At 35.2% G+C, this 27,789-nt stretch overlaps 6 protein-coding genes and 1 pseudogene across 6 annotated transcripts; 6 read left to right on the top strand and 1 right to left on the bottom strand.

Moving 5' to 3' along the window:
* The first annotated feature begins 745 nt into the window (after positions 1-745).
* LOC8273118 lies at positions 746-3,439 on the top strand (annotated as a pseudogene).
* A 573-nt stretch (positions 3,440-4,012) lies between these two features.
* LOC8273121 lies at positions 4,013-7,793 on the top strand. The gene is made up of 2 exons (XM_002512810.4): positions 4,013-5,035; positions 6,817-7,793. Exons 1-2 carry the CDS (start codon positions 4,469-4,471, stop codon positions 7,498-7,500), a joined length of 1,251 nt encoding a protein of 416 aa, XP_002512856.1. The 5' UTR covers positions 4,013-4,468; the 3' UTR covers positions 7,501-7,793.
* Positions 7,794-8,885: 1,092 nt separating this feature from the next.
* Positions 8,886-9,578, top strand: LOC107260786. Its single transcript, XM_015715300.3, has one exon. It carries the CDS (start codon positions 9,113-9,115, stop codon positions 9,437-9,439), a length of 327 nt encoding a protein of 108 aa, XP_015570786.1. The 5' UTR covers positions 8,886-9,112; the 3' UTR covers positions 9,440-9,578.
* Positions 9,579-9,733: 155 nt separating this feature from the next.
* Positions 9,734-13,001, top strand: LOC8273122 (pentatricopeptide repeat-containing protein At3g26782, mitochondrial). Its single transcript, XM_015715293.2, has 2 exons — positions 9,734-11,367; positions 11,597-13,001. The coding sequence occupies exons 1-2, from the start codon at positions 10,399-10,401 to the stop codon at positions 12,638-12,640; spliced, it is 2,013 nt and encodes a 670-aa protein (XP_015570779.2). The 5' UTR covers positions 9,734-10,398; the 3' UTR covers positions 12,641-13,001.
* Positions 12,781-14,602, bottom strand: LOC8273123 (protein NETWORKED 3A). Its single transcript, XM_002512812.4, has 2 exons — positions 13,938-14,602; positions 12,781-13,710 (listed from the first exon to the last, which is right to left on the bottom strand). Exons 1-2 carry the CDS (start codon positions 14,032-14,034, stop codon positions 13,010-13,012), a joined length of 798 nt encoding a protein of 265 aa, XP_002512858.1. The 5' UTR covers positions 14,035-14,602; the 3' UTR covers positions 12,781-13,009.
* Positions 14,603-16,035: 1,433 nt separating this feature from the next.
* On the top strand, positions 16,036-19,606 carry LOC8273124 (mitochondrial phosphate carrier protein 3, mitochondrial). The gene is made up of 6 exons (XM_002512813.4): positions 16,036-16,500; positions 17,566-17,927; positions 18,009-18,052; positions 18,619-18,833; positions 18,936-19,060; positions 19,145-19,606. Exons 1-6 carry the CDS (start codon positions 16,204-16,206, stop codon positions 19,200-19,202), a joined length of 1,101 nt encoding a protein of 366 aa, XP_002512859.2. The 5' UTR covers positions 16,036-16,203; the 3' UTR covers positions 19,203-19,606.
* Positions 19,607-20,957: 1,351 nt separating this feature from the next.
* On the top strand, positions 20,958-24,951 carry LOC8273125 (rRNA-processing protein FCF1 homolog). Its single transcript, XM_002512814.4, has 11 exons — positions 20,958-21,197; positions 22,047-22,208; positions 22,348-22,445; positions 22,575-22,640; positions 22,742-22,847; positions 23,112-23,154; positions 23,399-23,471; positions 23,844-23,931; positions 24,238-24,294; positions 24,371-24,449; positions 24,693-24,951. The coding sequence occupies exons 3-11, from the start codon at positions 22,375-22,377 to the stop codon at positions 24,704-24,706; spliced, it is 597 nt and encodes a 198-aa protein (XP_002512860.2). The 5' UTR covers positions 20,958-21,197; positions 22,047-22,208; positions 22,348-22,374; the 3' UTR covers positions 24,707-24,951.
* Positions 24,952-27,789: the final 2,838 nt, after the last annotated feature.

Raw genomic sequence — 27,789 nt, forward strand, 5'->3', positions numbered from 1 at the left:
TATAAGTGTTTCTGAGATCCTGATTTCTAAGCTATTGCCCTACTGACAACCTTGTAGCGTTACTACACTATTGCTAAGCTTGGCTCATCAGAGCGGACATAACAGATTAGCGATATAACATTGCAGGTTGCAGATAATCTATCTGATGTCCGATAATTTTGCTTACCATCGTAAGTCAGAAAATGTGGACAGACTAAAACGTACGATACAAAATAACTTATACTAGCTAACTTTTTTTTTTCTTTAAAAAAGAAGAAGAAATGATTAATCATACTTAGGGTGTGTATATCTCTTACGCTGTCAACATTCATAATCACTATTTTATCTATCATACAGGCTTCAAATTCACATTTCCTGCAATTGACAACTTAATTTCTCTTTTGATGAGGCAAAAATCTTAAGTTACCTAATGTGGCTAGCCTAAAACCTTAATCTGGTGCTCATGAACTGCTTGTTTGATGAATGAATTCTCAAGCTTCATTACTACCTTGATGTTCTTCAATCAACTTCTCATATTAGACCTCTTCAAACCACCAATACATTGCAACAAGAAAGAAGAGTGCAATGAAATCAGAAATTTTAATGGAAGGTGAAGAAGAAAAGGAGTTAATTCAAAAATCATATTTTCAGCATCTTTGTCCAAGCAAATTGAACAAAGGATATGTATATTTTTCAGCCTCTTAGCACTTGCGACAACAAAGTAGTTTTTTTTTTCTTGTGGAAAAATTTTAGTGGGCCATTAACTATTGACATACACAAAGATTATACAAGGGTCATTGAAGAGATAACGAAAGGTGAAAGAAGGAACACCAATGGTCACATAACAAATAATGCATTTCAAAATTAATGCTCATGCCTCATGGGCTCATTGAAAGCTGTACCCTCCCTAGTTTATTGATAATATAGAGAAGGAAAATAAAGAAAGAAAGAGGATGCGATGGTTTAATCTAGACTTGGGGAAGTGCAAGCAATGACTTTGGTAATTGGTTTGGCATTAATATGCAGATGCTCTGGATTTAGTAATACATTAATCTAATCAATGAATGCAAGTATATATAGAAGCAAGCACATATACCTCCTGCAAGGCCAGAGGTGGTAACAACCTAACAATTAGCAACGGAGAAGCTTGAGATGGACTCTTTGGGGACAGAGATGCTTTGCAAATATGGGACAGACTTAACAAAGATGGCAGAAGAGGTAAACTCATTTTTTCTTTCCGTCTCACATTATCATATTCATAGCTACTATTAGCTTTGATATGCTATTGGTTTGGTCTTTTTGATAGGCCAAGTTGGACCCTCTTTTCGGAAGGCAACACCAACTGGAACAAATTATGCAAGTACTTTGCAAAAGAAGGAAAAATAATCCATGTCTTATCGGTGATCCTGGTGTAGGAAAGACGGCTGTTGTAGAAGGCCTTGCAATGAAGATTGTTAACGCTACAGCTCCTCCAAAGCTCCAGGGAAAGAAGGTATACACATAAAATCTTTCGCAAAACTTGTAGCATAAATGCTTACAATGTTACTTTGCTGCTTAATGTATTATTTGGAACTCAGGTTTTTGCTCTAGACATGGGCCGCCTTGTTGCTGGCACCATTTTTCGAGGAGAATTTGAAAGACGATTAGTGAAGGTGGTAGATGAAGTGAAGGCAGGTGATGGAGGAATAATTCTGTTTATTGATGAATTGCATACACTTGCTGGAGCTGGTGCTTGCGGCAGTGCACTGGATGCGGCTAGTATACTGAAACCTGCCCTAGCAAGAGGGGATCTGAAGGTAAAATCATCAGTCTCATAATAAAATTATGAGTTTTCAGAATTTTCATTGTCTTCTCTTAGTTTTAGTTCCTCGTGCATGTGCAGTGCATTGGGGCTACCACACTTCAGGAGTACAGAAAATATATAGAGAAAGATGGAGCGCTGAAAAGGCGTTTCGAGAAGGTCGAGATTCCTGAGCTTTCAATTGATGAAGCCTTTCAAATACTTCAAGGTCTCGTCCCAAAATATGAAGATCACCACGGAGTCAAATATGCGAATGAGGCTTTGGAGGCAGCTGTTCGTTTGTCTAAGCGATACATGAGTTCAGAACTAGCCTAATGGCTTTTGCTAAATCTTTACAGTGCTTCATTTTCATTGCTTGTGCAAATTGCTGGATGCATTTTAATTTTTGGCTCCATATAGTCTTGCCCTGCTAGTTTTTGTTCAAGGTCTAATTAAGTTTATGACTACAAGATTCTAATTTTTATACCATACTTAAATGCGCACCAGCGAGCAGTTTCTACCGGACAAAGCAATTGATTTGATAGACGAAGCGGGTGCAAGAATTCAGCTTCAGAATTATCAATCACCAGCATTATCAGTTGTGACCGAAGGGGACGTACAGAAGGTTGTCTCCATGTGGACTGGAATTCCTGTGGAGAAAGTAAATCCCCGAGAAGCCTGCATGCTGTTGAAAATGGAGGAGAAATTGCAACAACGCATTGTTGGACAGGACGAAGCTGTTAAAGCTGTTTGCCGAGCAATTCGTCGAGCTAGAGCTGGCATAAGAGACCCAGATAAACCTGTTCCAAGCTTCTTGTTTATAGGTCCTATAGGGGTATGAAAGACTGAACCGGCCAATGCGTTAGCTGACGAGTATTTTGGGTCCAAGGAAGCAATGCTAAGGATTGACATGAGTGAATATATGGAAAAACATTCAGTATCAAAGCATATTGGCTCACCTCCTGGCTACATCTGCTATAATGAAGGAGGAAAGCTGACGGAAGCTGTTCGCCGGCGGCCCCATACTTTGATCCTGTTTGATGAGATTGAGAAAGCCCATGGTGATGTTTATGATGTTTTTCTTCAGATATTGGATGATGGCATATTGACAGATGGGAAAGGGCAGAAAGTAGACTTCAAAAACTCGATTATCATTCTGACTTCTAATATTGGAGGAAAAGCAGTTCTCCAGGGAAATAAACATGGTTTTGAGCAGGTGAAAGGATCTGTAGCAGAAAAACTAAAGAAGCATTTGAGGCCAGAGTTCTTGAACAGGATAGATGAGGTCATAGTGTTTGAGCAACTTGCAGAATCCAAGCTACAACAGATTGTGGAAATGATGCTTGAAAAAGTTTATCAAAGGCTTAATACCAAGAACATAGAGCTTCAGGTGACAGGGTATGAAGAGGAAGTTGATCAAAGAAGGAAATAACTATGAATATGGAGAAAGACCCTTGAAGAGGGCCATTGTAAGGTTGATATAAGACAATTTAGCAGAAGAAATCTTGACTGGAGAGATAAAAGAGGGAAGTTCTGTTAAAATCGACGTTGATGCACTAGGAAACATAATAATGTTCATAGAGAAAATCTTGAAATAGGCAATGTGGCCTATTATTGATGTCATTTTCTATAATCTGTAGATTAAAATTGAATTCAGCAATGAAATTATCTCGAGTTAGCAACTCACAAATCCTTAGATGGATAATCTAAAGTTTTTAACTTTGAATATCTTTGTTCATTATTATACTACTGAAATTTAATTTTGTAACTATAGTTATATTATAATCTCATTTTTATAATAGTTAATGTGTAAACATAACATAAGAATCCATTTAGGGAACTCTTTATATATATTTATATATATATATATATACCGACTCCTAATATAAAGAGTTTATATTAAAAAAAATATAAATATAAAGAGTTTTTTATTTGAATTTCTATATTAAAGAGCTAAATTTTATTTTTTATTTTTATATTATTAACTTTTATATATTTTATTAATTGATATTTTATTTTTATTTTGGTCAATTATGAAGAAAATAAAAATATAAATAATTCATTCATGAAAGTAAATTATTTCATTAGAATATTATTTTTATTGTAAAAATAAAATTATTCTTTAAATAAAAAATATTTTTGATATGTATTTAATTTAATTTTTTATTTTTATCTTATTAAACATTATTTAGAATTTAGTTTAATGTTTATATACTAATTTGAAATGTCTAAATATAAAAAGATAATTACGAATCGATAAGTATAATACAGTAAAAGAAAAAAAACACGATGCACCAATAGGATACAAAAAATTAAAAAAAAAGAAAAAAAAGAAAAAAAGAAAAAGAAGAGCCGTTTTGTTGAAACGGACAAAAGGAAAGTGGAGATAAACAAAACAAGTAGATCTACTACAGAAGTACCTTCTCTGGTAATAGACAATGTAAAGTGAAAAACAAAAGAGAGAGAAAATTAGATCTGGCGCTTTTAGCTCTCTGTCCATTTCCATTTCTATTTCCAGCAGAACCCTCAGTTTTTCCCTTTTCACACTCTTCAATATAATTTATTTGATCTCCACAAACCCTAACTACCTCTCTGCGCATTTCTAATTTTACAATGCAGTTTCTTCTTATTTCTATTTCAATTCCAATTCCATTATCAAGAATCTGATCTTTCCATTTAATACCTTTACATTAAACTCATTACCTTAAAATGGGTTCCACGCAGTCCGTACAAGTACCCGATGAAGAAGAAGAAGAAGAAGAAGAAGAAGAGGAGGATGATATTGGAGAAGGTAATTCAAGAGACATTGATGATGCTAACAATTTAATTAAAAAAGTTCTGGAACAAGAACCAGAAATGTTACCTTGCCACGCGTCGGCATCTCCGCTTTCTCCGCAGCCTTCTTCGCTAGGCACGCCCCGTCTTGGCCCCTCAATTAAGGTGTGGGACCCTTACAATGTTCTGGCCCCACCGCCTCCTCCTCCTCCTCCGGTTTTTTCGCGGAGTTTTTCATCTTCGTCTAGAGACGGGATTGCTGCTGATGAAGATCGGGCGGTTACGGTTACGGAGGTGTTTTTAATTAGTCATGGAGAGTGTGAACTTAATCTGAGACCTGATTTGATAGGTGGAAGGTGCCACGTGGCGGCTTTAACTACGAATGGGAAACGCCAAGCTAGGGCTTTAGCTGTGTTTTTGAACTCTCATGGAGTTAGGTTTAATGCTGTTTACTGTTCGCCTTTGGATCGTGCTAGATCAATGGCGGTTTCTGTTTGTCAGGTAAACTTCTGGATTTGCATTTTCATAAAATCTTTGTATGTGGACTATACAGTTAAAATTAAATTGCTTTGCTGATCTTGCGAATTAGGCATGTAATATAAAATTTGTATTCTTATGAATTTTGATGAGCTAAATTTAGAGCCGGAACAAGAAATTGGCAAGTCTAATTGCTCCCTACAAATTGGATTGCTTGTTTCAATTTAATGCCTAGTGCGGTAGTGCTTGTTGTATAAACTTTTGATAAAATCTCAACTTCTCTTTTTCTTAAAAAAATAAAAAATAAAAAATCAATGAGCATGTGCTGAAGCATCAGTTATGATGTATACTATTTTTCATTAAAACCATTTAGTGCTTCTCTGTCTATGTTGAATGAGAAGTTGAAAGTTAGAAGATATAAATGTAAGGAAAGTGCATAATGGAGGGATGACTAGCAATCACTGTAAATGTTGTATTTTAGTTAGGTTGTTATATGTTAGAAACTACTAACTTGTTAGCTTTTGTTGCACCATTTTGTGGGGTCTGTGCATACTTTATGAAAAGTTGAAATTTAGAGGGCATAAATGCAGGGCAAGTGCATAAGAGAGAGAGAGATGACTAGTAAACAATGTAAAATTGTTTGTATTTTAGTTAGGTTGTTTATGTTAGAAACTACTAACTAAGCTTTACTTGCACCATGTTATGTCTTTGTCTGTGCATGCTTTATGAAAGCTGAAAGTTGGAAGACATAAATGTAAAAGAAATGCATAATGGGGGGATGAAAGATCGATGTAAATGTTTGTGTTCTAGTTAGGTCATTGTATATTAGAAACTACTGACTCATTAGTTTTCGTTTTTGGAAAGTTATCTTAATTTGTCTACAGGTTTGCAGTAGATTGCGTGATTGCGCAATGAAATAATTTTTGCACGCTTGAAAATTTAAGGCTGGAGTAAGTTGGCCAAGCTAAAGTTAAATTAGGAGTAGAAATGATGCATCTGTGAACTCACAGCTGAGTATGCCCAAACATTTTTTTTCTTCACAAAGTATATTGTGTAGTTCTTTGATGAAACATTTTGGCATGTTGGAGAATTAAGGGCTGGGTTAAGTAGGGCAAAGTAAAGGACATTTTATGGACTATAGTTAAGTTAGGAGTAGATATGATTTTTCTTTGAACTCACAGTGAAGTTTACCAAAGAGTTATTTTATTCACAGATACCAGTGACTGAAATAGAGCATAACGGATAGGCTTTGCTTTAAATTCTTTAATACTGTATGATCATTATGTCACTCTGTTTTAGGACCTGGAAAGGAAATAATTGTATCCACAAGACAGGTGAACTAGAAAAGTGGACATCATCTAATTATTGGATCCTGTGTGGCAGAAGCATCCAATGAACTGCTGAGAGAGATTCCTTGGATGTTGACGATGCTGCCAATACCAGAGGAAGTTAAAGATTTTGTTGTTGTGGGAGAAGAATGATAGCCTGTAATTTATTGATAGGTGTTTCCCCCAGTAACTGAACTATAAGAAATATCAATTCCAAGTGGTTGGCCATCAGAATATTTATGAAGACTCCAAAAAGATGAGACTAGGGCTTGGTATATGTGATGAAATTGCCTATATATATATATAGATATACATGGTAGATCTTGGTTAGTAGCTTATGCTTTCAATGGTTTTTGATTTAAATGCTCATATTTTCCTGCTGGATGGTAGGAGCTAGGATATTACTAGGTAGATCTTTTTTGCATCCTTGTTTGCTTTTATAAATTGAACAAATTTTCTAAGTTTACAATCATGCAGGCAATGAATTTCGCAGAGGGACAAATACAATCATCAGATGCACTAGTAGAGATGAGTTTGGGGCATTGGGAAGGGTGCCCGGGTTCAGAAATTTATACACCTGAAGTGCTAAGCTTGATTGAAAATTTTCAGCCTGATTTTTGTGCACCATCTGGAGAATCACTTAGGCAGGTGGAATTTAGGATGGTTCAGTTCCTAAATGGGACAGTCCTCAGACTGCCTGCTAAATTGAGATCAGATTTCTCATTGCATCATCAAAATGAGAGCCAGGTATTTTCTCATGATCGAGATCCACCTGGTTTACTGCCACAGCATTGGGATATGCATCATAGGCATCGACCTGTGTTTTCAAGGAAGAAATCTGGTAAAAGCAGGCTACAATTTGTGAGTACCACCGGCAATCATGATGGTGAGGATGAGATCTCTCCCAGGGAAGACAACCACCAAAATCCACTCCATAACTTAAACATCAGGAGCTCATCTTCCTCCATCTCTTCTTGTATTGGTGTTTTCACTCATTCAATTCCTATTAAGTGCGTCCTCACAGGCCTCTTGGGCTGCAGTCCAGTAATGTCGCATAAAATTTGCATAGAAGATTCTTCAGTAACAGTATTACAGCATTCTTGGAAAACAGGTTGGCAGATAAAACGCTTGAATGATACTGCACATCTTAGACTTCTCTAATTGCAAAGTTATAATTCCTCGACTTGAGTTCATGATTTCTTGCAAATGATGGTACTTTCAAATCCTGTTGTATTGTTTTTGACATATATTTACCACCCCCTTCAAAGAAAAAAAAAATGATTGGTTTGGGAGTTGATTTGTAGGATTACAAGTGTTATTGTAGAGTGAAAGAAAATGCTTCTTTTTTATTTTTCCTGTATTAGGAAGACAATAAGTTATTATAGGATGAAGAAATGTTAAATTGTACTTTCTTTTTTGCTGATTAATACAATTTTATTCGATTTCTGTCTGAATTATCTCTGTTACTCACATTCCCTTGTGCAAATGTTAATCATTTTTGTTTTGATAGTGCAGTTTTTCTTTTATGATATTTATTGCGACAATGAAGAAAAAAAATTATATGTTCGGCCGCATTTCGGCTCTTTCGCCAGTTCTGGCCTTAAAAACTTATTACACTTCGGCTTGTGCCCTGCGCTTTGCTCCTGTGCTCCAGGATCTCTTGGAACTTCAATACATTCTTTGGATAACTATGAGATTAGGTACATAGTTATTCTGTCTTTGTGGCCCCAAAGATCTTATTTCTGTTAGAGAATTGAGATTGCCAGCTGCTGTAACTATGATGATGATTGGTGAAATGATACAGCGGGGATTTGAGATAAAAGGAAGGAAGAAAGAGAGTCCCTTCTGCATTTAATTAATACTGTTTAAACCTTTTTCCAAATTAATACAGATTATAGTCTGGTCTTTCCTAAATTCATGATGATATGTGACTTTCTAGTATTCATATAATCACCAATCATTCATCTTTTTGAAACTAATGAAGAAAAGGTTAAATACACACAAGGAATGGGTCTTAACCTCTTTAATTGAAACTTCATGTCAAGATTAGCCTTTATTTCACAAACGTAGACACATGGGAATGGGATAGGGTAAGGAACATGACAGATATGGATCCTTTTCCCCAATTATCCAAACTTAGCATGTGAAATTATTAACCACGGCCTCCGTTACCCCCCCCTTTACATAGGGCCAATTGGTGCCCACAGGCACAAAGGAAAGAATCTAATTGATAGCTCAACCACCATCGTTAATGTGAGTGATAGTTTGCTCCCATTTCTTTTTAAATATATTACAGCTAGGTAAGGTTTTCCATATGGTAAGAGTGTTTGTTTTGGGGAAATAAGGTGTTCTGTATTTATTTTTTATAGAGAATGTAAGAGTATTTACTCTTGAAAGATAATTTACGCTAGATGAATTTTTATTTTTATAAAAATTAAAAAAAGACGACTACTCATGTTGTACAGTCGTAAGTCCAGTGAGTCTCCTATTAGAGCACTATGGTTATAGTCATTCTTTATTACTAACCATGATAATCTCCCTCCGGAAATTCACAAATTGCCACACTACAGCTCAAGACAAAAGCATTAAGAGAAACAAATGGGTTCTTATAAATAAATAAATAAACAAGGCCCTATATGCAAAAGCCAAAAGAATTAAATCTTGATACTATCTACCCGTGATGATCAACTAATGGTCACACTCATTCCCTTCGGTCACTATATCTAACCTTGAAAAGGCAGTCGGCAGATTTCACTCTCAACAACATTCATTCATGGCTACTTTCTTCAAGTTCTCTGCTGCTTTTGCTTTGTCAACTGCTATCTTCTTCTCTGATGTGCTTGCCGTTGATAGCAAGCCTGTGACCTCAGCTTCTCCTGGTGTTTCTCCATACGTAACTGCACCTAATATGTCTTCATTCTTCCCATCACCAACCAACGAGTGGCTTACAGATCCTCCAAAAGCAGAGGCATTAGCTCCGATTCCGAGCTCCGGTGAGTTTATAGGGAAGAGTTCCTCTAGCTCAGTAAAGCTCAGTTATCATTATCTTACCACTGGAAGCTGCATAATTTTTGCAATTAGACTGCTTTCTGCTGTTTAAGCATAGACATCTGTATGTATTCAATTTGTGGTAGAAGTGATTCTATGGATTCATTCTTAGTTACAGCATTTACCATCATCGTACCTTTGATTTGCTGTTGAGACCAAATTAATGAATAAAAGAGACCATATTTCTTGGATGATGGATCTATGCAACAGATCTTGTAGAATAAATTAATTGCCATTATACTGCATATGAAAGCTGAAGAAGCTAGCAGGTGATTCTAGTTAATGTTTATAGACTTAATTACCCCCTGCTACCTTCTTCGGTTTTCATGTCTCAGAGGAAAAAGGAAACGAATATAAATCTGGAAAGTAGAGGTGTCACATTCTCTGTAAAGACTAAAATACCCTGCTGTGTCATATGCAATTGAAAAACGCCATCGAGTTGAAATGCAGGCAAGTGTCCATTTGTGTCCATTAAATTTGTTTTAATATCAATATGACATTTGTGTCTTGCCTTGTAGTATCTATGTCTCGGATCCGATTCATGCTTCTTAACTTTACATGTATCGTATCACGTCTCATGACAGTAGCATCAAGTTGATAAATTCATAAATTTATAATATCTGTAATTTTGAATTATCGGAAATTTAGACTGAAAAGTGAAAAAGAAAATTAAAAGAAAGGAGCTTTTATAGTATTATCCTAAGAGATTCGGTGAAGCGGAAAGAAATTATATTCTCAAATTCAATATAAATTACATTGAAGAAATAAAATGTAGAGATGAGTGTCCTTAAACATTCAATGAATTGTGCCCATTATTCAAGTGTTAATCACACACACCTATCATCTCTCAAACAAAAAGAAAAAAATAAAAAGAAAAATCACACGAACGCATCTATTAGAAGCAAAAGCATTCCCTCCAAAACTCATACAAACTGATATCCAGTGACTTGTCCTTTGAAATAAAAACCAAACACAGAGGGAGAGAAACCCAAAAGCTCCAACAAAGAATGAATGAAGAATTCATCACTTGTTACTCTCTGTTTCAAAATCCATAAACGCCAGTACTCCGCATCTGCAACAACAGCGGCAGCAGCAGCAGCAGCAGCAACAGTTGCCTTTAACCTCAGAACCTGGTTCAACAAATACTTCGAGAAGACCAATGTCTTCTCTTGGAACTCTCTCATTGCCGACTTGGCTCGGAGCGGCGACTCAATCGAGTCTCTTCGAGCTTTCTATTCCATGCGGAAGCTCAATCTCAAACCGAATCGCTCTACTTTCCCTTGCGCAATCAAAGCATGTTCATCTCTGCTCGATCTTCACTGGGGTAAACAGACTCATCAACAAGCACTGGTTTTTGGGTTCGAATCAGACCTCTTTGTCTCATCAGCGTTGGTTGACATGTACTCAAAATGTGGGCGATTAAGCGATGCTCGAATCCTGTTTGATGAAATTACTCATAGAAATATTGTAATTTGGACGTCTATGATTACTGGGTATATTCAAAATGACCATGCCCATGAAGCATTATTGCTATTTAAGCAGTTCTTGATTGAAGAGAGTGAGAGAAACGAGGAGAAAGATGAGGTTCTTATGGATTCAGTTGCTATGGTTTCGGTTTTATCCGCATGTTCTCGTATTTCCGGGAAGGGAATGACTAAGGGAGTTCATGGGTTCGTGGTGAAGAAGGGATTGGATGAAGATGTGGGAATTGAGAATACTTTGTTAGATGCATATGCAAAGTGTGGTGAGGTGGGTGTTTCACGGCAGGTGTTTGATGAGATAGTTGAGAAGGATGCAATTTCTTGGAATTCTATGATTGCTGTTTATGCACAAAATGGGTTATCCAGTGAGGCTTTTGAAGTTTTTCATGGGATGATAAAGTATGGTTATGTAAAATATAATGCGGTGACATTATCTACTTTATTGTTAGCTTGTGCGCATTCTGGGGCTTTGCAAACAGGGAAGTGTATACATGATCAGGTACTTGATGCTTTCCTATTGGAGAGTTTGTTCATAAAGTATAAGGTCGTTTAACAATATTGCCTCAATGACAGTAACATATTCTAATTACTCTGATGAATGATAAATGACTTCTGCATTTTGCATCAAATTTTAGTTAAGCCATCTGCTTCTTGTATGTTTGAATGCATCATTCAAATAGTTTTGTTAGGTTGGATTATGCTTACTTTTGCCATGCTTTGATCAACAGGTCATAAGGATGGGTTTGGATGATAATGTGATTGTGGGTACCTCTTTAATAGATATGTATTGCAAATGTGGGCGGGTACAAATGGCAAGGAAAACATTTGATGGCATGAAGGAGAAGAATGTGAAGTCATGGACTGCAATGGTTGCAGGTTATGGAATGCACGGTTGTGCAAGAGAAGCTTTGAATATTTTCTACAAGATGATAAGGAGTGGGGTCAAACCAAATTACATAACTTTTGTTTCAGTGCTAGCTGCTTGTAGTCACGCTGGTCTGTTAGATGAAGGTTGGTACTGGTTCAATGCCATGAACCATCAATTTAAAGTAGAACCTGGAGTTGAGCATTATGGTTGCATGGTTGATCTTTTTGGGCGTGCTGGTTATCTGAATGAAGCTTATGGTTTGATAAAGAAGATGAAGGTGAAGCCTGATTTTGTACTCTGGGGTTCTCTTCTTGCAGCTTGTCGAATTCACAAAAATGTGGAACTTGCAGAGATTTCTGCAAGGGAACTGTTTGAGCTTGATCCAAGCAATTGTGGGTATTACATCTTGCTTTCAAACATATATGCTGATGCTGGAAGATGGAAAGAAGTTGAAAGGATGAGAGTACTTGTGAAAGATCGTGGACTTATTAAACCACCTGGATTCAGTTTGGCTGAACTTAAGGGCAGGGTGCATGTATTCTTGGTTGGAGATAAAGAGCATCCTCACTATGAGAAGATTTATAGTTTTTTGGATGAACTCATTGTAAAGCTACAACAGGCTGGCTATGTACCTAATATGGCATCAGTTCTTCATGATGTTGATGAGGAAGAAAAGGAAATGACCCTACGAGTTCACAGTGAGAAGCTGGCTGTTGCCTTTGGAGTCATGAATTCATTTCCTGGTTCAACAATTCATATCATCAAAAATCTTAGGGTTTGTGGTGACTGTCATACTATGATTAAGCTTATTACAAAGATTGTTGATCGAGAAGTCGTGGTAAGAGACTCAAAGCGATTTCATCACTTCAAGGATGGCTTCTGTTCATGTGGAGATTATTGGTGATATTTATATAGATGGAAGAAAAAATTTGTAGCAATTTTACTTGTATTGTGAAGGTTATTTTCAGTTGGATCAGCAAGCTTTTCTTGCAGCAATTACGGAAAGACATGGTGCTGGAAAACTTCTGAAATCTAAGAGTTTAGTTGTAGAACTCAAGAAATTCATTGATGAATCAAGTTGAAATCTGAAACATAGTCACTTTATGACTGCAAAGAGGATGACAACCATGTGGGAAAATTAATTCCCATATATTTTTTTCCAGAGGATGCTCTTATATTTTTCATGTTGGAAATTAGAGTTGTATCTGATATGAACTACAATATATGCTGGAGCAGAAACGGCAACTGAAATTTTTTCATGAACATCCTCAACCTATGAACTACCTGAAAACATCCTTCTTAGTTTTGACATCTGAAATTGCTTATCCTTGTCGACAGCTTTTAAGCAGCTGATACAACTTTGGAGGTCTTTATTCTCACCCTTCAGATGTTCTAGCTGCAACTGCAGCCTGTTAATGATTAGTTTCTTTTCAATATTTCTCCTAGCCAACTCGGCCTGCTGCCTCAGATTCTCCTCCATCAGGTTTGTAACTTGAAACTTGAGTTCAAACCATGTACCTCCGTGCTCAGAACTATTGCCCTGCTCAGAACTAGCTTTGAGGACATCCGCATCTATAGACTGATCTCGTACTAAGTTATTATAATTGATCTTATTGATACCTTTCTTGTCGCATAAATCTATAGCTTTTTCATTATCACAATCAACATCAGCATCGCTAAGAATGGAATCCAGACAGGAAACAGAAAGCTCCGGTTTAGGATCATCAAGACCTCCTACCAATCTTGTCTTGTTATTAGCGTTAGAAGATGAAGGGATGAGCCCTGAATCAGTTACATGACATAACTTGGACCTCAACCGATCGTATTTTTCAGCTAAAGAACAATAAGAATTATTGAAATGTTCAAGCATTTGAAAGAGTTCCAGCCTCCGGTTATCATAATTCTTAGTTTTTGCTGATGAATTTTCATCCTCTGCCAAAAGGGTCATAATGGCCCTCATTCTCTTGTTCATGTCTGCATATAAAGGAAAGAAACACAAAAGGTGAATCATAACTTGCATCCTTCTGCGGCATGACTAGGAGAAGCATCATTTGAGCTAAATAATGCAGAGGATGGAAAGATGCCTTGAAACTACGTGAATCATAACTCTAGACACCTTCATTTTATTTCTTTCTTCATTTAATTGAAAGAACGAATGGATCTCATTTTATTTCTTTCTTCATTTAATTGAAAGAACTGACCTGATAGTGTTGCCCGAAGCCACTGAGATTGCTGTATACTGTTATGATTATCTGCAGCCAAAGAAGAAGAAGAAAAGGGTGATCCATTGTTTCCCATTGAACAGCAATGATGGTTTTCAGTCAAGAATTTCTCCAAGCTTTAAAAATAGAACAAAGCAAAACAAAGGATGGAAGTTAAGAATTTTGGAAGCTCTAAAGACAGGACACAACAGGCAGGTAGAGATTCTCTTGTCAGATATGATCATGTGCCCTTCTTAATCTTCAACATCAGTGCATGGATTTATGGAGACGAAGCAGCTGTTGACATGAAACATAAATTAGGGCTTGATGCACTCTCCCTTCTCTTAGTTTTCAAAAGAATGCATTAATACCAAGGTTTGAATAAAAAATCGTCGGTGCTGCTGTGCCGGTGAAAGAAGAAGGAAAAAAACAAGAAAGAAATGAACAAAAATGGTTATATTAATTGGTCAGAGGTTGATGAGAGAAACAATTATGAAAATTTGAGTTGTGTTTGTTGAAAGTTCAATTCAGAGGTTGGTCTAAAATTCTTTCTTTTTTCTCTTGGGGCCAAGCAGACATCATATTTATCATAATGAATAATGTTAAATAGTTGGCCCCAAGATGAAGCATTGACTCTTGAAACAGCAATACTGATAATTTCTTCAAAAGGTTGACTTCAAATTCTTTATTTGTTCATAATTTTTCCAATTATAATACACTATAATATAACTTAAATGTAAAATCATTTGTTTTCTTTTGCAACAATTTCTCGACAATTGTTTGGTTGGTCCATAATAGAAAAATAAACTAAAATAAGCCGGTAATTTGCTCACATTAACCAAACAAATTTACATAGTAATTATTCTTGAGCACAGCAGCCTTCAGGGGGAGAAGACCAAAAAACATGAATACATCTTGCACAGCCGTGAAGGAAAGATGAGCAATGTTAGTTCAAAATGGTAATTTGTCAGATTTTGAATAGCCAACAAACCAACCATGAAAAGGTAAAGAAATTAGCTGACTAATATAGTATTTGGTGTTTGCGTTTCCAATATGTCTCCAGGAATATGCCATCAGCCATGCCAAATTGAAATTGCCAGGTCGTTCCCATAACCGTCTTCCACAAATGCCACTGTTGTTCCATCCAAATTACTCATCTTGCCCCTCCCTTTCTTGACCTAAATTATGCTCCTCACCTTTGTGTCTTCCTCGTTTACTTTCGTGTCTTAGTTCTTCACTTTGGCCCTCTTGATGCCGGTATATTATTATAATTATTACATTTCAAGACAGAAAATCTAGAATTTAAGATGTTAATCTTAATCATCAACTTTTTAATAATAAATCTTTTAAATAAGAAAACATCTCCACCAATATTACTATTGAATTCTTTTAAGAAAAACAACAAGATAATAATGATTTCAGTTTTATACCTACCATGCTTAATTTTACATTTATTATGTAAAATATAAATATATTAAATTCAATTATAAATAAATTTTATTTAGATTCTATAAAAAAGATAAATTCAACATATAATTTCAACCAAAACCAAATATTGTATGTATCATTATGTAATAAAAATTATGATAAAATACCTATTTTAGACATCTAAAATTTTAATTTAATCTAATAAATTATATTTTTATAAATTATTGAATATTTTAAAATTTGATTTAATTTGATAGACATTTAAACTCTATTTTTAATAATATTAAAATATTTAATATTCAATTTATATATACATATTGAATAAAATTTGATATTAAAAAGCATCTAAAAATTACAAGAAAAAATATATTAAATATTTATAAAATTATATAAAAGATTAGGACATTAAAATAACTGAATAACTAAAATTCTCCAAGTATATACATTTGGCAAAAATTTACTGGACGTCTTACGCACCGAAGGGTCAATCTTTTACTTGGTAACTTAGAATCAGACCATGGTAGACAATAGGGCAAAAATCATAATTTCTCCAATGGTAAAACTGTAATTGAGTTCTAAGAGCATGGCCATAAGGTAAGAGACACATCTCGTATAAAGAACGCCAGGGGCATGAGTACAAGCAGGAGCAAGTAGGGCCGGTTACTGAGGCAATAAAACTAAGAATTGGCCAGCTCTTCACAGCTATTGGCAACACAAGCGAGCGAGAGACTAGTCTGTCTCATTTCTCTCTCTCTCTCTCTCTCTCTCTCTCTCTCTCTCGCTTCCTTTAGCCTCAGAAAACCCTCATTTCTCCAGCTTTCCCAAATTTTGAATTCCAATGGCTTTCTCCGATTCTTCAAAACAATCCCTAATCCCTAGCTTCCTCTACTCTTCTTCTTCCTCTTCTAAAACCCTCACTCTCTCAAAACTCCTCCACTCTAACCAACAGTCGCCGTCGCCATCTCTCATGAGGAAGAGCAGCGGAAATTTCGTGATCCCTGCTCCAAGTGAGCCAGGGAAGATCGAGATGTACTCTCCTGCTTTCTACGCTGCTTGTACAGCTGGTGGTATTCTTAGCTGTGGTCTTACTCACATGACTGTTACTCCTCTTGATCTTGTCAAGTGCAATATGCAGGTATATCTTTTACTGTCGTGTTTTATTTGTCTATTTCTCGTCGTTTCTTAGGTTTTATTTAGATCTGTTTTCTGATTTGGTACTTTTGCTTGTATTGTTTGCTTTCTTTTGGATCTGTATTTTAGTACTAGATCTCTGTTTCACTGTATTGTTTTGTGTAATTTTTTATTATTCACCTTCATGCTTGTCTATGTATATATATGTTGTTTAGATTCTTAAAGAGATCTAGTGGAAGGAATTTTTTTTTTTTTTTATCAGCTCTTCGAATTGTCTGTTCATTCTGTCAGTGTTTACTCCTTTTTCTTATGAAAATTTTTTGCTACAGAGTTTTTATGATGTCATTTTCCTCTACTAATTTGCTGCATATAGTCTTTCACCAAATTTCATCTATATACGGATTATTGTTTGTGCAATTATCGATTTTGTACGTGTACAGTAATTTATTCCTTTGTGTCATATAATTATTACTTAATTTGATCATTTCTTATGTTGAATGTTTGTTCATTTTGATGTTACCAACGTCTTTTATTTACTATATATGATGATGACGCCAGTTGTGTTTCTTATTACCCTGAATTAAAAAGAAAAAATAGATCCCACAAATTCTTAGTAATGTTCCAAATTTTTGGTCCTTTATCATGGTAGTATAACTTATCGGAATAATAATTAATATTTTAGATCTGGGTTTTCAGCCTCGACTTTGATTTACTTGTATTTATGAGTGTGAGATCTCAGAAATAATGATTTTTCTCAGTGGTCGGTGCTATGTATATATGGTAAATTATGCATTTAACTGCTTGTATGTTAATATGATAACAGGATTCTATGACCTTCTTAGTGATCATTAATGGTGAAACTAACAGAATTTGCTTTTTATCTATAATTTGCATTGCAGTAATAAATCCATTATACAACCTGAAGAAAATTTGGATACTTCTAGTTTGCTGCTTCTTGAAGCGGCAGTTATGCTAATTTAATTATGTATATGTATTAGATAATTGATTTGGCATGCTATGCTTATATAATAAGGTCATAAACTAAAGTGAAGATAGTGTGGTTTGCTAGATTGATCCTGCAAAGTACAAAAGCATCTCATCTGGTTTTGGAATCCTGCTCAAGGAGCAAGGAGTGAGAGGCTTCTTCAGGGGCTGGGTGCCTACCCTCCTTGGTTACAGTGCTCAGGGTGCCTGCAAATTTGGATTCTATGAGTTTTTCAAAAAGTACTACTCCGACATTGCTGGGCCTGAGCATGCAGCCAAGTACAAGACCTTGATTTACCTTGCTGGTTCAGCATCTGCTGAGGTTATTGCAGATGTTGCTCTTTGCCCCTTTGAGGCAGTAAAGGTTCGAGTTCAAACTCAGCCTGGTTTTGCTAGGGGCTTGTCAGATGGACTTCCCAAATTTGTCAAATCTGAAGGCGCTCTTGGGTAATGATTATGAATTTTCAAAGCTTCTTTTTCAGTGGAACTGTTAGTTGCTTTATTAATAAACTTGTCATATTATTCCAGGTTGTACAAAGGTATTGTTCCTCTCTGGGGACGGCAGATTCCATGTAAGTTGCCATCAGCTTCGCTTTAATTTTTCCTATAATTTTTTCAAAGAAAAAGTTTATAATCATCCGACCTTTTTAGCTCAATATATGTGCCATTGATTTTCTTTCCCTTTTTTTTTTTGGTAATTTATTATTGAAGTGTGAATTTGATGTGGCCAACATTCTAATTATTGTGATGCAATCTTAGGAATAGTTTAAAGGAACCAATATATTAACTTATTTGTGTTATAGTGAGTGGATTTACTATTTTACATGCAAGTAAGCAAGCTTCTATATTAATAATAACATTTTGATTGTTCTTCATATCTCACTAATGAGATCTCTCAGTATTGCTTTCTGTTTCTTGTTCCCTTGTATGTTTCCATTCAAAGGTTCCATTTTTTTGTGAAGCACTGAGCTTGAGGCTTAGAGTGCTAGTGCTAGGATAAGGGAGTTTTAGCCTGTACTTTGTGTTCATTTTGATGTGAGTCTGCATCTGCAAGTTGCTGATTGTGCCTGGTTTGTTTCTGCTTACCACATTAGTGGTTGTGGTTACTGGCAACTCATACAAAATATTTTTCTCATAGATACAATGATGAAGTTTGCATCTTTTGAGACTATTGTTGAGATGATCTACAAGCATGCCATCCCTACACCAAAGGACCAATGCAGCAAAAGTCTACAGCTCGGTGTTAGTTTTGCTGGTGGTTATGTTGCTGGTGTTTTCTGTGCTATTGTATCCCATCCTGCTGATAATCTTGTCTCTTTCCTCAACAATGCCAAAGGCGCAACTGTCGGTGATGTAAGTACCTTTTCATTCTAGAATTGCGCATCTGTATTTTAGTTACTCCTTGCTTACAATGTTGTGATTATATGGTTCATTTTTTTCTTTTTGGTTGTGCAGGCTGTGAAGAAGCTAGGTCTGTGGGGCCTGTTTACCCGTGGGCTTCCCCTCCGTATTGTCATGATTGGAACTCTTACTGGAGCACAGTGGGGTATCTATGATGCATTCAAAGTTTTTGTGGGGCTGTAAGTATTCCTAAGATTGTTGTGAAAATTTGCTGCTCTATTTTGGATTTCATGTTAAATGGCCTTTTGATGTTTTATTTCCAGGCCAACTACCGGTGGTGTTGCTCCTGCTGCCCCTGCTGCTGAGCTTGCAAAAGCATAATAATTCCAGAGGAGAAGAGATTTATTGTGCTGTTCAATGTTGAAGCTGGGAAAACTATAGTGATAATAAGCAAGCATAGGATTGATGACTCCCAAGGCAAAGGAGATAATTCTTTTTAAATTCAGAACTTTAAATCAATTTTTGTCATTTTGGCTAATATGACTCCGGAGGGATGGTTTTGTTTTCATCCTCCCTATCATGAATACCTTTTGTTAGTTAGATCAAGATATGAAATTTCACTCCGATGTTAGGATCAAGATGTCCCCTGTCAAGACAACCAAAAATAACGGGCAGATGGGGGTAGATTAGCACTCTTTATTTACAACATTATTTTAAATTTTATTGAATTTATGCTTGGGTCTTATTAATATTTCAAACATTTAATGTTGAATACTTCTTTTTTAGTTTATGTTTTATAATTTTTTCTATTAATTTGAATTATTGTAAATAGGTTCGGTAAACGGGTATCCATTTAATTTCCTTTATATGTTCATATAAACGGATTTTTAACGGGTAGGGTATCCGCTATCCATTTAAATAACTATAAAATTTATTTAATAATCATTTAATTTAATCGGGTTTTAATCGAGTTCAGGTAGTATGTGGGTCTTCTTATTAGGATTTGGAACAGGTTCGGGTAACAAGGACTAGGGCTGAATATGGATCTCGGTGATTCTCGTCCGAACCGAATAACCGTACCGAAAAGTATCAGAATAAAAAAAAATCAAAAGTTTTTATAACCGAATTGTACCGATCTGATATTTTTTTTACTATTATGGTATGGTACTGGTTTTTTAGTAAAAATCGTACTGTAATTGTATCAGAACCGACCCGTCTTGTACTGATCCGAACCAAATCGTAGAATCGAATTTTTTACATATATTTATAAATAATTATTTATATTATATAAATAATACATATACTCTATAAAAAATTATTTTATATTTATCATTTATATAATTAAAGCAATTGTTATCGAAATACAAACAATAATATATATTAAAAATAACTATAATATTATAATATACTTTATACTCTATAAAAAATATAAGTTATATATATATTAATATGTCACATAATATATTGATACTAGTAATATAGTATACATACTATTTTTTCTTATTTTATTATTGATTGCTTGAGGACAAGCAATGAGCTAAGTGTGGGGTTATTTGATGTGCGTAAAATACACACATCTAAAAGAGGTTTTTAAGATTGATTTTATGGATATTTGGATGTGAATTGATCCCAACACTCACCCTATGCGTTTGTTTGTGTGCATTAGGTTCAAAAGAAGTCAAAGGATGATAAAGGGAAGAATTTGAGCTTAATTGGACGTCAAAACTGCCGAAATGAGCTAAGTATGGGCATGAGGAAACTGAACATGGCCGTGTTGGTTTCAACACTGGCCGTGTTGGATGCATCGTCATCAAAGAAAGAAGCTTTTAGGGAGCACGGCCACAGAGAGTAACACGGGCATAAACATCAGCCCGTGTTGGGAGCACAGGCATCAACACGGCCGTGTTGAATGCATCAAACATCAAAGAAAAAGAAACTTTTAGGGAGCACGGCCACAGAGAGTAACACGGGCATAAACACCAGCCCGTGTTGGGAATACAGGCATCAATACGGCCGTGTTGAAGTCGACAGGGAGAGTTAATTAAAATATAAAAAAAATATATTAAATTATATTTACAGTTTAATTTTTTTTTTGGAAAAGGATAAAACAAAACTTCACAAAAAATTGTCAAAAGAGAACAAAGTTAGGGTTTTTTCATTGCTGCCGTTCCCAATCGCCCATCATTGCTGCCATTCTCGTCGCCCATCTGCTGTTCCCGTTGCTTCCCGTCGCCTATCGTTGCCGCTGTTCCCGTCGCTTCCTGTCGCCCATCGTTGCTTCTTCCCGTCGCCCATCGTTGCCGCTGTTCCCGTCGCTTCCTGTCGCCCATCGTTGCTGCTCTTCCCGTCGCCCATCGTTGGTGCTGTTCCCGTCAGGTATTGTTGCTGCTATTTTTAACGATGAAATACTGTTTTAGTGCTGCCATTTTTATTGCTGTTCCCGTTGCATTATTGAACTGTTTGTGCAGAGTAAAAATTAAGATTTACTCTTGATAATGATTCGCATGCTAATGAATGATTTGATTATGGACATTTTCTGATTGACACTAGTGATTAAGAAAAAATTAAAGATGATTTTTAAATTAAGCATGTTAATGATTCGCAGTTGTGGTTGTCTAGTAGATGAATGATTTGATTATGAACAAAAAAATTAAAAATGATTTTTAAATTAAGCATGTTAATGATTCGTAGTTGTGGTTGTCTAGTAGATGAATGATTTGATTATGAACATTGTCTGATTGACACTAGTGATTAAAAAAAATAATGATTTGATTAAATTCTTTTGAGAAGCAGAGGCATTAGGTAAAGAATTCATAAAATAGAATTCTTTGAAGTTGGATATTAAAAGTACTATAGGATCAGCCAGACTTAATTTATAAATTGGATTAGAGGCATTAATTGCTTATGTTTTAAAAGTACGTACAGAATCTTTATTTTGTTCAGACATTATTAAATGGGTGGGACGGGTTCAGGTATGTATTGTTTAAATAAGTTCGCATTCGGACATTATTAAATATGTGGGTACCGTACCTAATTCCATCCCTAGTTATAAAAACAGAAGTTAAGTGTTTATAAGTTTAAAATGAAAGTTAGTCTATTAAAATTGACTAAATGATTAAAGTTTAGGTGTCTAAATACTCCTTCTGCCTATTTTTTAAAATAATATTTTCTTCTTTTTGAAATTTAGACTTTAGTTCCAATACCATTACTTGCCGGTTATCGCAGGTAAGACCCCAGCTGTCGTGAAGACGCCAGAGAGAGGTTTTTGCTAGGGTTTTATTCCGGAGAAAAGAAAAAAAAGTCATTTTCTTTTGCATCGCCGAAGCTACCGCACCGCCTCTAACCTCCTTCATCTTCTCCATCGGTTTCGTTACTACAGCTCTTCTGGTAAATTCAGTTAAATTTTGACTCCAGATTTTGTAAAACATGATAGTTAACTTGAGATTGGAGACTTATGGCATGATATAGATTCATAATTTCTGCGGATATAAGATGATATAATACTATTTGGTTGAATGGTTTTTAGGTTTTATTATAATTTCAAGTGTACACAATGGGAAGAGCAAAAAAAGGACCTAAATTTGCAGCAATGAAGAAGATAATCACCTCAAAAGCAATTAAACAGTGAGTTCTTCTTTTTAAATTATTAATATTATTATAATAATTTGTTTTATGCTCTACACGTGTTATATATCAGCTTTATTTGTTTTTCTGTTTATTTATGTTCACTGTGTTGTTTAATTCTATGTTAAGTTACAAAGAAGAGGTTTTGAATCCTAAGAAAAAGGACCTCTCCAAGGACAAGCTCCCCAGAAATGTGTAAGCCTCTTTTTATATTTTTGGTCGTTGTTGTGGCTAATCTATTTTTCATCTAAAGGTTTATCATTTTTCTTTAATTTTGATGTTTTACTGCAAATTAGGCCACAAGTTTCTTCTGCGCTTTACTTCAAATACAACACCGCGTTGGGGCCACCCTACAGGGTGTTGGTTGATACCAACTTTATCAATTTCTCCATCCAAAATAAAGTGAGCGCTTTTTTTTGTGTTCTCAATTTATTGTGATTGCTTTGGTAAATAGGTGTAAAAGCTTAAATATTTAACAATAGGAGAGAAATCTTTGAAGGTCAAAATGCAATTGAAAATTATAGTAATTTGATGTTAATTTATGTTACTTTCAAAATTTAGATGATCATAATAGTTTTTTGCATTTATTGTTTAGTGGTATTACTCAGAATTTTACTCTTTTATTTAGCACTTACAATTCCCTCTTTCCTCCCTATTGGATTGCAGTTGGATTTGGAGAAGGCGATGATGGATTGTTTGTATGCAAAATGTGAGTTTCGTCTGGGGTCATATTTTTATCTTGTACTTTGGCTGTGCTGGTTGGTCTCTATCTCTGTTGATGTTTGATGCCTTAAATTGCCATAGTGGTCATTTTTGTACTCCTGTTGCTAATTTATTATCGGCTTTGGAAAGAATTATACATTGATTGTCTTAGTAAATAATCAAATAATGAGGTAAATCTTAGCTATTTCTGCTCTAATTTTATTGATGTGTTCCTCCTTTGCAATTTAAAGGTACACCTTGTATCACAGATTGTGTGATGGCAGAACTTGAGAAGTTAGGTCAGAAATACCGTGTAGCTCTCAGGTACTTTTCTCCGTAACTTAAGTACTGCAAAAACTTGCTGATATTATCATTTTGTTTTCTTTGCGTCATGGTTTGAAGTTATTTGATTTATGTGTTTGGAAGGTGTCTGCGGGGGTGGATAATATCTGCTTATAATTAGTATGATTGATTTTTGAAAACAAAAATATAGAAGACTCCTTATGTACTTGTGATATCTGCTATACTTATTATGGCAAGTTTTAGCTATCCTATATCTCCATCGCCTGTCCTATGCATTTTATGGACCAACAACTGGTTCATGTGCAATTGACATCATTACTCCATTTTGTTAGAATTTTGATTGTAAATTTTTTTTTATCTCTGACATGAAATTATTGCTTTTTGTTTTAACAGGATTGCTAAGGATCCACGCTTTGAGAGACTTCCCTGTATTCATAAAGGGACTTATGCTGATGACTGCATTGTTGACAGAGTTACTCAGGTATGGTTGTTTTGCTAAAATCTTGCACATGTCATTTTATAGTTAATTGAAGTTTCTATTTAAGTGTTATTGTTTATGATTTACGACTTTAATAAGACAAGTAGTATTATCTACCATTGCCATGGCTTTGTTGCTTTTTGCAAAATTTATTTCTTGCATTGTATTAATATTTTATTTAGGTATTGTGTGGAGATTTTTCTCCTTTTATTAGTTGCCATAGTATCATCGTTCATAATTATCAGATTATTACTCTGTGATTAATTAATATAGGCTTGGCTTGACTTGAACAATTTTTGTGTGCAACAGCATAAATGTTATATAGTTGCTACATGTGACCGAGATTTGAAGCGGAGGATACGCAAGGTACCTTAAAGAAATAAGATAGTTTCAATATATTCGAATGTAATTGCGCTGTGACAAAATTCCTTGTTTCTTCCAGGTCCCTGGTGTGCCAATCATGTACATTACACAACACAAATACTCAATTGAGCGGTTGCCTGAAGCAACAATGGGTGGAGGTAAGCTTCATTTGAAAAGCACGATCTATAGTCTTGGTGTGATAAGAATGGGCAGATTCAACTGGCCTGATCTTTACAAAGATAAATCTGGCTGATATAGGACAAAGCCACTGTTATATATGCAAAATTACGAGGATCATTTGCACCTTTTCTCCAGTCATTTGTTTACTTTTATGATTATCACTTTGTTCTGAGATCGGCTCCTAAGGATTTTTCTGACTCACTTGTATGCTTCTGGTGCAGCTCCAAGATTTTGAGACATCATACAGGAAAAGGAGATGACGGTTTTGACACCTCTAATGAGCTGGGCTGTTTTCTTCCATCAAAAGATAGTAATAGAATTTGGCACCAGATCTATAATAGTTCAAATCTCTACTTTGACATTTTGCTTATATCGTCCTGTAATTATTTTTCTTCTTAATTAATGACTTTCAGCTTCTGTACTGCTTGTTGGAACGGAAAGGTCTTACTAATGTTTTAAAGTCTTGAGTTGAGAGTTGCATATCTTTATTCTGCACTTAAACTTCACCCCACTGGGTAACCATATGGTTAACCACATACGAATCTAACTGGCAGCGCAGGATAAATTAATTCAGTCTGTTGGAATAATGGGGCAAATATTGCATCCCTTTATTTCCATGGGGCCCCCAGACTTAGCTGTAACATAGCTGTTATCCGGATCCTAGTTGCACTAATGCAACATCAACCTGAACCTGTCCTCCAAAAGAAAAGGTGATAGAAGGCTACATTTTAACTGTCGAGGATGCTGCGGATAATGTTCCTTGGTGGTCAGTTCAACTGGAGTTCTCTACCTCAAGAATTTACTTTTTGACATAGTTGTTGTGTTGTGGCGTAATGGAACTGAAGGAGTTCTCTGAAAAGAGTACATGAAGGATAGTGACGAGGAGAGAGATTAAACATTAGTTTATTATCATTTCCAACTTATTGGATGCTAGCTAAACAAGAAGTTAATACCGTGCAGCCACTTTTGTTGACACCAAAACCCTATATTAGTCTGCAAACAGCAGTTCTACAGCTTCAACGATCATTGCCAATATGAATAGAACGTATAGATCAAGGATTCATGTTACTGATCTGTTGACCTTAGGTGACATTCTCCATTTACTACAGTTTTTCTACCACCCAGCTCCTGTTGAACGGGGTCGTATACCCTTCAGTCGGAGTCAGAATCATCTCAAATAGCAAGTTTCTGACGAAAAGAACGGAAAGATTGCTCTCTATTCTCCATCAGGAATTTGAGACATTTTATTTCACTTCAAAAAGTGCACTAGACTAGACTACTAATGATTGTACCCAACCCGGTTTTCCTCTCTCTTAGTAAAAAAGAGGGCAGCCCACTTTGTAGATTTTTAATTGGCATCGAGTTAAGCTTTAGAGCAGAATACATTGGAGGAACAAAGAAGAACTAAAGATAAAATGGTTTCAATATTCTTGATAAAAATCCTCTGTATAATATTTTAATCAATATGAATATGTGCTTCCATACAAGATCTAAGACAAAGGGAAAATGATACCCATTTTGTTAGAAATATGAGTTGGTTGGGATGCAATAAAATAGTAAGCAACTAAAGACATTACCTCAAGAGATTAATATTATTATTAAGATTTCAAGGATCAACAGACACAAAAGGGGCATCGATTTTATATTCTATGGTTGAGAAAAGATCTTTGTAGTGTGGATATTAGGGCAAACATAAGGAATATTTTAGGGCAACAAGGACAAGTGAGAGGGCTTGAGGAGACAGTAACTAAGAGAAAAGCTTTGCAAATCCTTGCTGCTATCTCAACTCCATATGTGCATGTTCCTGTTCCTCTTGTATTATTGTTAATCCCTAAATATATACATATAAAGAAAACGTCCATTTTCTTTCCATGCATCAGCTCATTCTTTGTCCATGTTCCCCCCTTCATATCCCAGTTGTTGATATTAAAATCATTCTTGGAGACCATTATCTACATTCTTGAATTTTTAGATTGACTGATTCTTGAAAAGAAATAAGATTCTAAAGTGACAGTGACACTAATCGCCCATTCTTGCTCAATATGTTGCATATTTGAGACCATGTAGTGTATCGTCGACAACTTAGCATCCACTAAATCATCCTGCAAAAGCAGTGTCTATTTAGCAAAATTAAATCGATGTCTCAAACATGTGAAGCATCATGATTAATTTGGGTAGTGGGTTTCTCCTAGAATTGGAGATTTGGAAAATTGTGTGCTGTTCAAGTTTTCCTATCACATCATTGCATTACTTTAAATGATAAATAATCCTACCAAAATGCTTAATATCATTCCTTATTGTTTTTTTCTTTAAAGTTAACTAAAACCAGATTTAAGGGATTTGGGGTTGCAAATTAATTAAAAAGAAAAAAAAAGAAGAAGAGAATTTCACTTCAAACTTATGTTGACATGGAAAATGTCCAAGACAATATTAGCCATAATTCAAGGATTGAAGATAGTGGCTTTTGAGCATTATTATAACATAGACTGTATATTTGAGATTCTAAGGAAAATAAAGTATACATAAAATATGCCTTCGTTGCATGAGATATGATAGAAGGTATGTGTGGATTAGGCTATTAAATTTGTGGGTTCCTCCAGGTAAAGCTGGGTGGATAACGAATCCTTCAACCCCATTATCATCATCATCATGGTGCTTGCTAGCTCTTGTGGAAGCAAAAGTCAAATTTAATTTTGAGAGAGCCAGTTGTAGTGAGTGATCATTATAATATAATATTATAATAGTTCGGAGAAAAGAAAAGTAAAGAGAATTTTTTTTAACTAGGTCTGCAGCATCGGTTTGTAAAATAATTTTTTTTTGTTAATAATTAAGATATTAAAAATCATTGGTCGAAAAAAGTATAAATTAATATTTTATATAATTATTGAAGCTTATCAGGTTTGAATATAATATAAAGTATAATTACTTCAAAATGCATAAGTTAAGAGCCATTTTTCCATTCTCAAAAAAAAAAAGAAAAAAGCCATTGTTCCCAAAGGTTCATACAAACTCTACACACTTGGTTTTTTTCTTTTATTTTTTTGCATCAGGGAAACTGGGTTGGGCCGAGCCAGTCCTATGGAATTGGGCCGTAGAAGGATATATCCTGCCTTGCAATTCCCGCAGCTTTTTTTGTAATGTGTTAACAGCAACAACAGTCTTGGACTCTTTTCGTATGTCAGAGGAGAGCTGAACTAAGTTTAACATTATTTATGTTTTTAGATGCTAAATGTAGTTATCCATAAGATATATATATATATATATATATATATGTATTTCTTCTCCGAGTAAATGTATAATCTTAATTATTTAATTACT

The sequence above is a fragment of the Ricinus communis genome, chromosome 8 (assembly GCF_019578655.1).
Source record: "Ricinus communis isolate WT05 ecotype wild-type chromosome 8, ASM1957865v1, whole genome shotgun sequence".
NCBI lineage: Eukaryota > Viridiplantae > Streptophyta > Magnoliopsida > Malpighiales > Euphorbiaceae > Ricinus > Ricinus communis.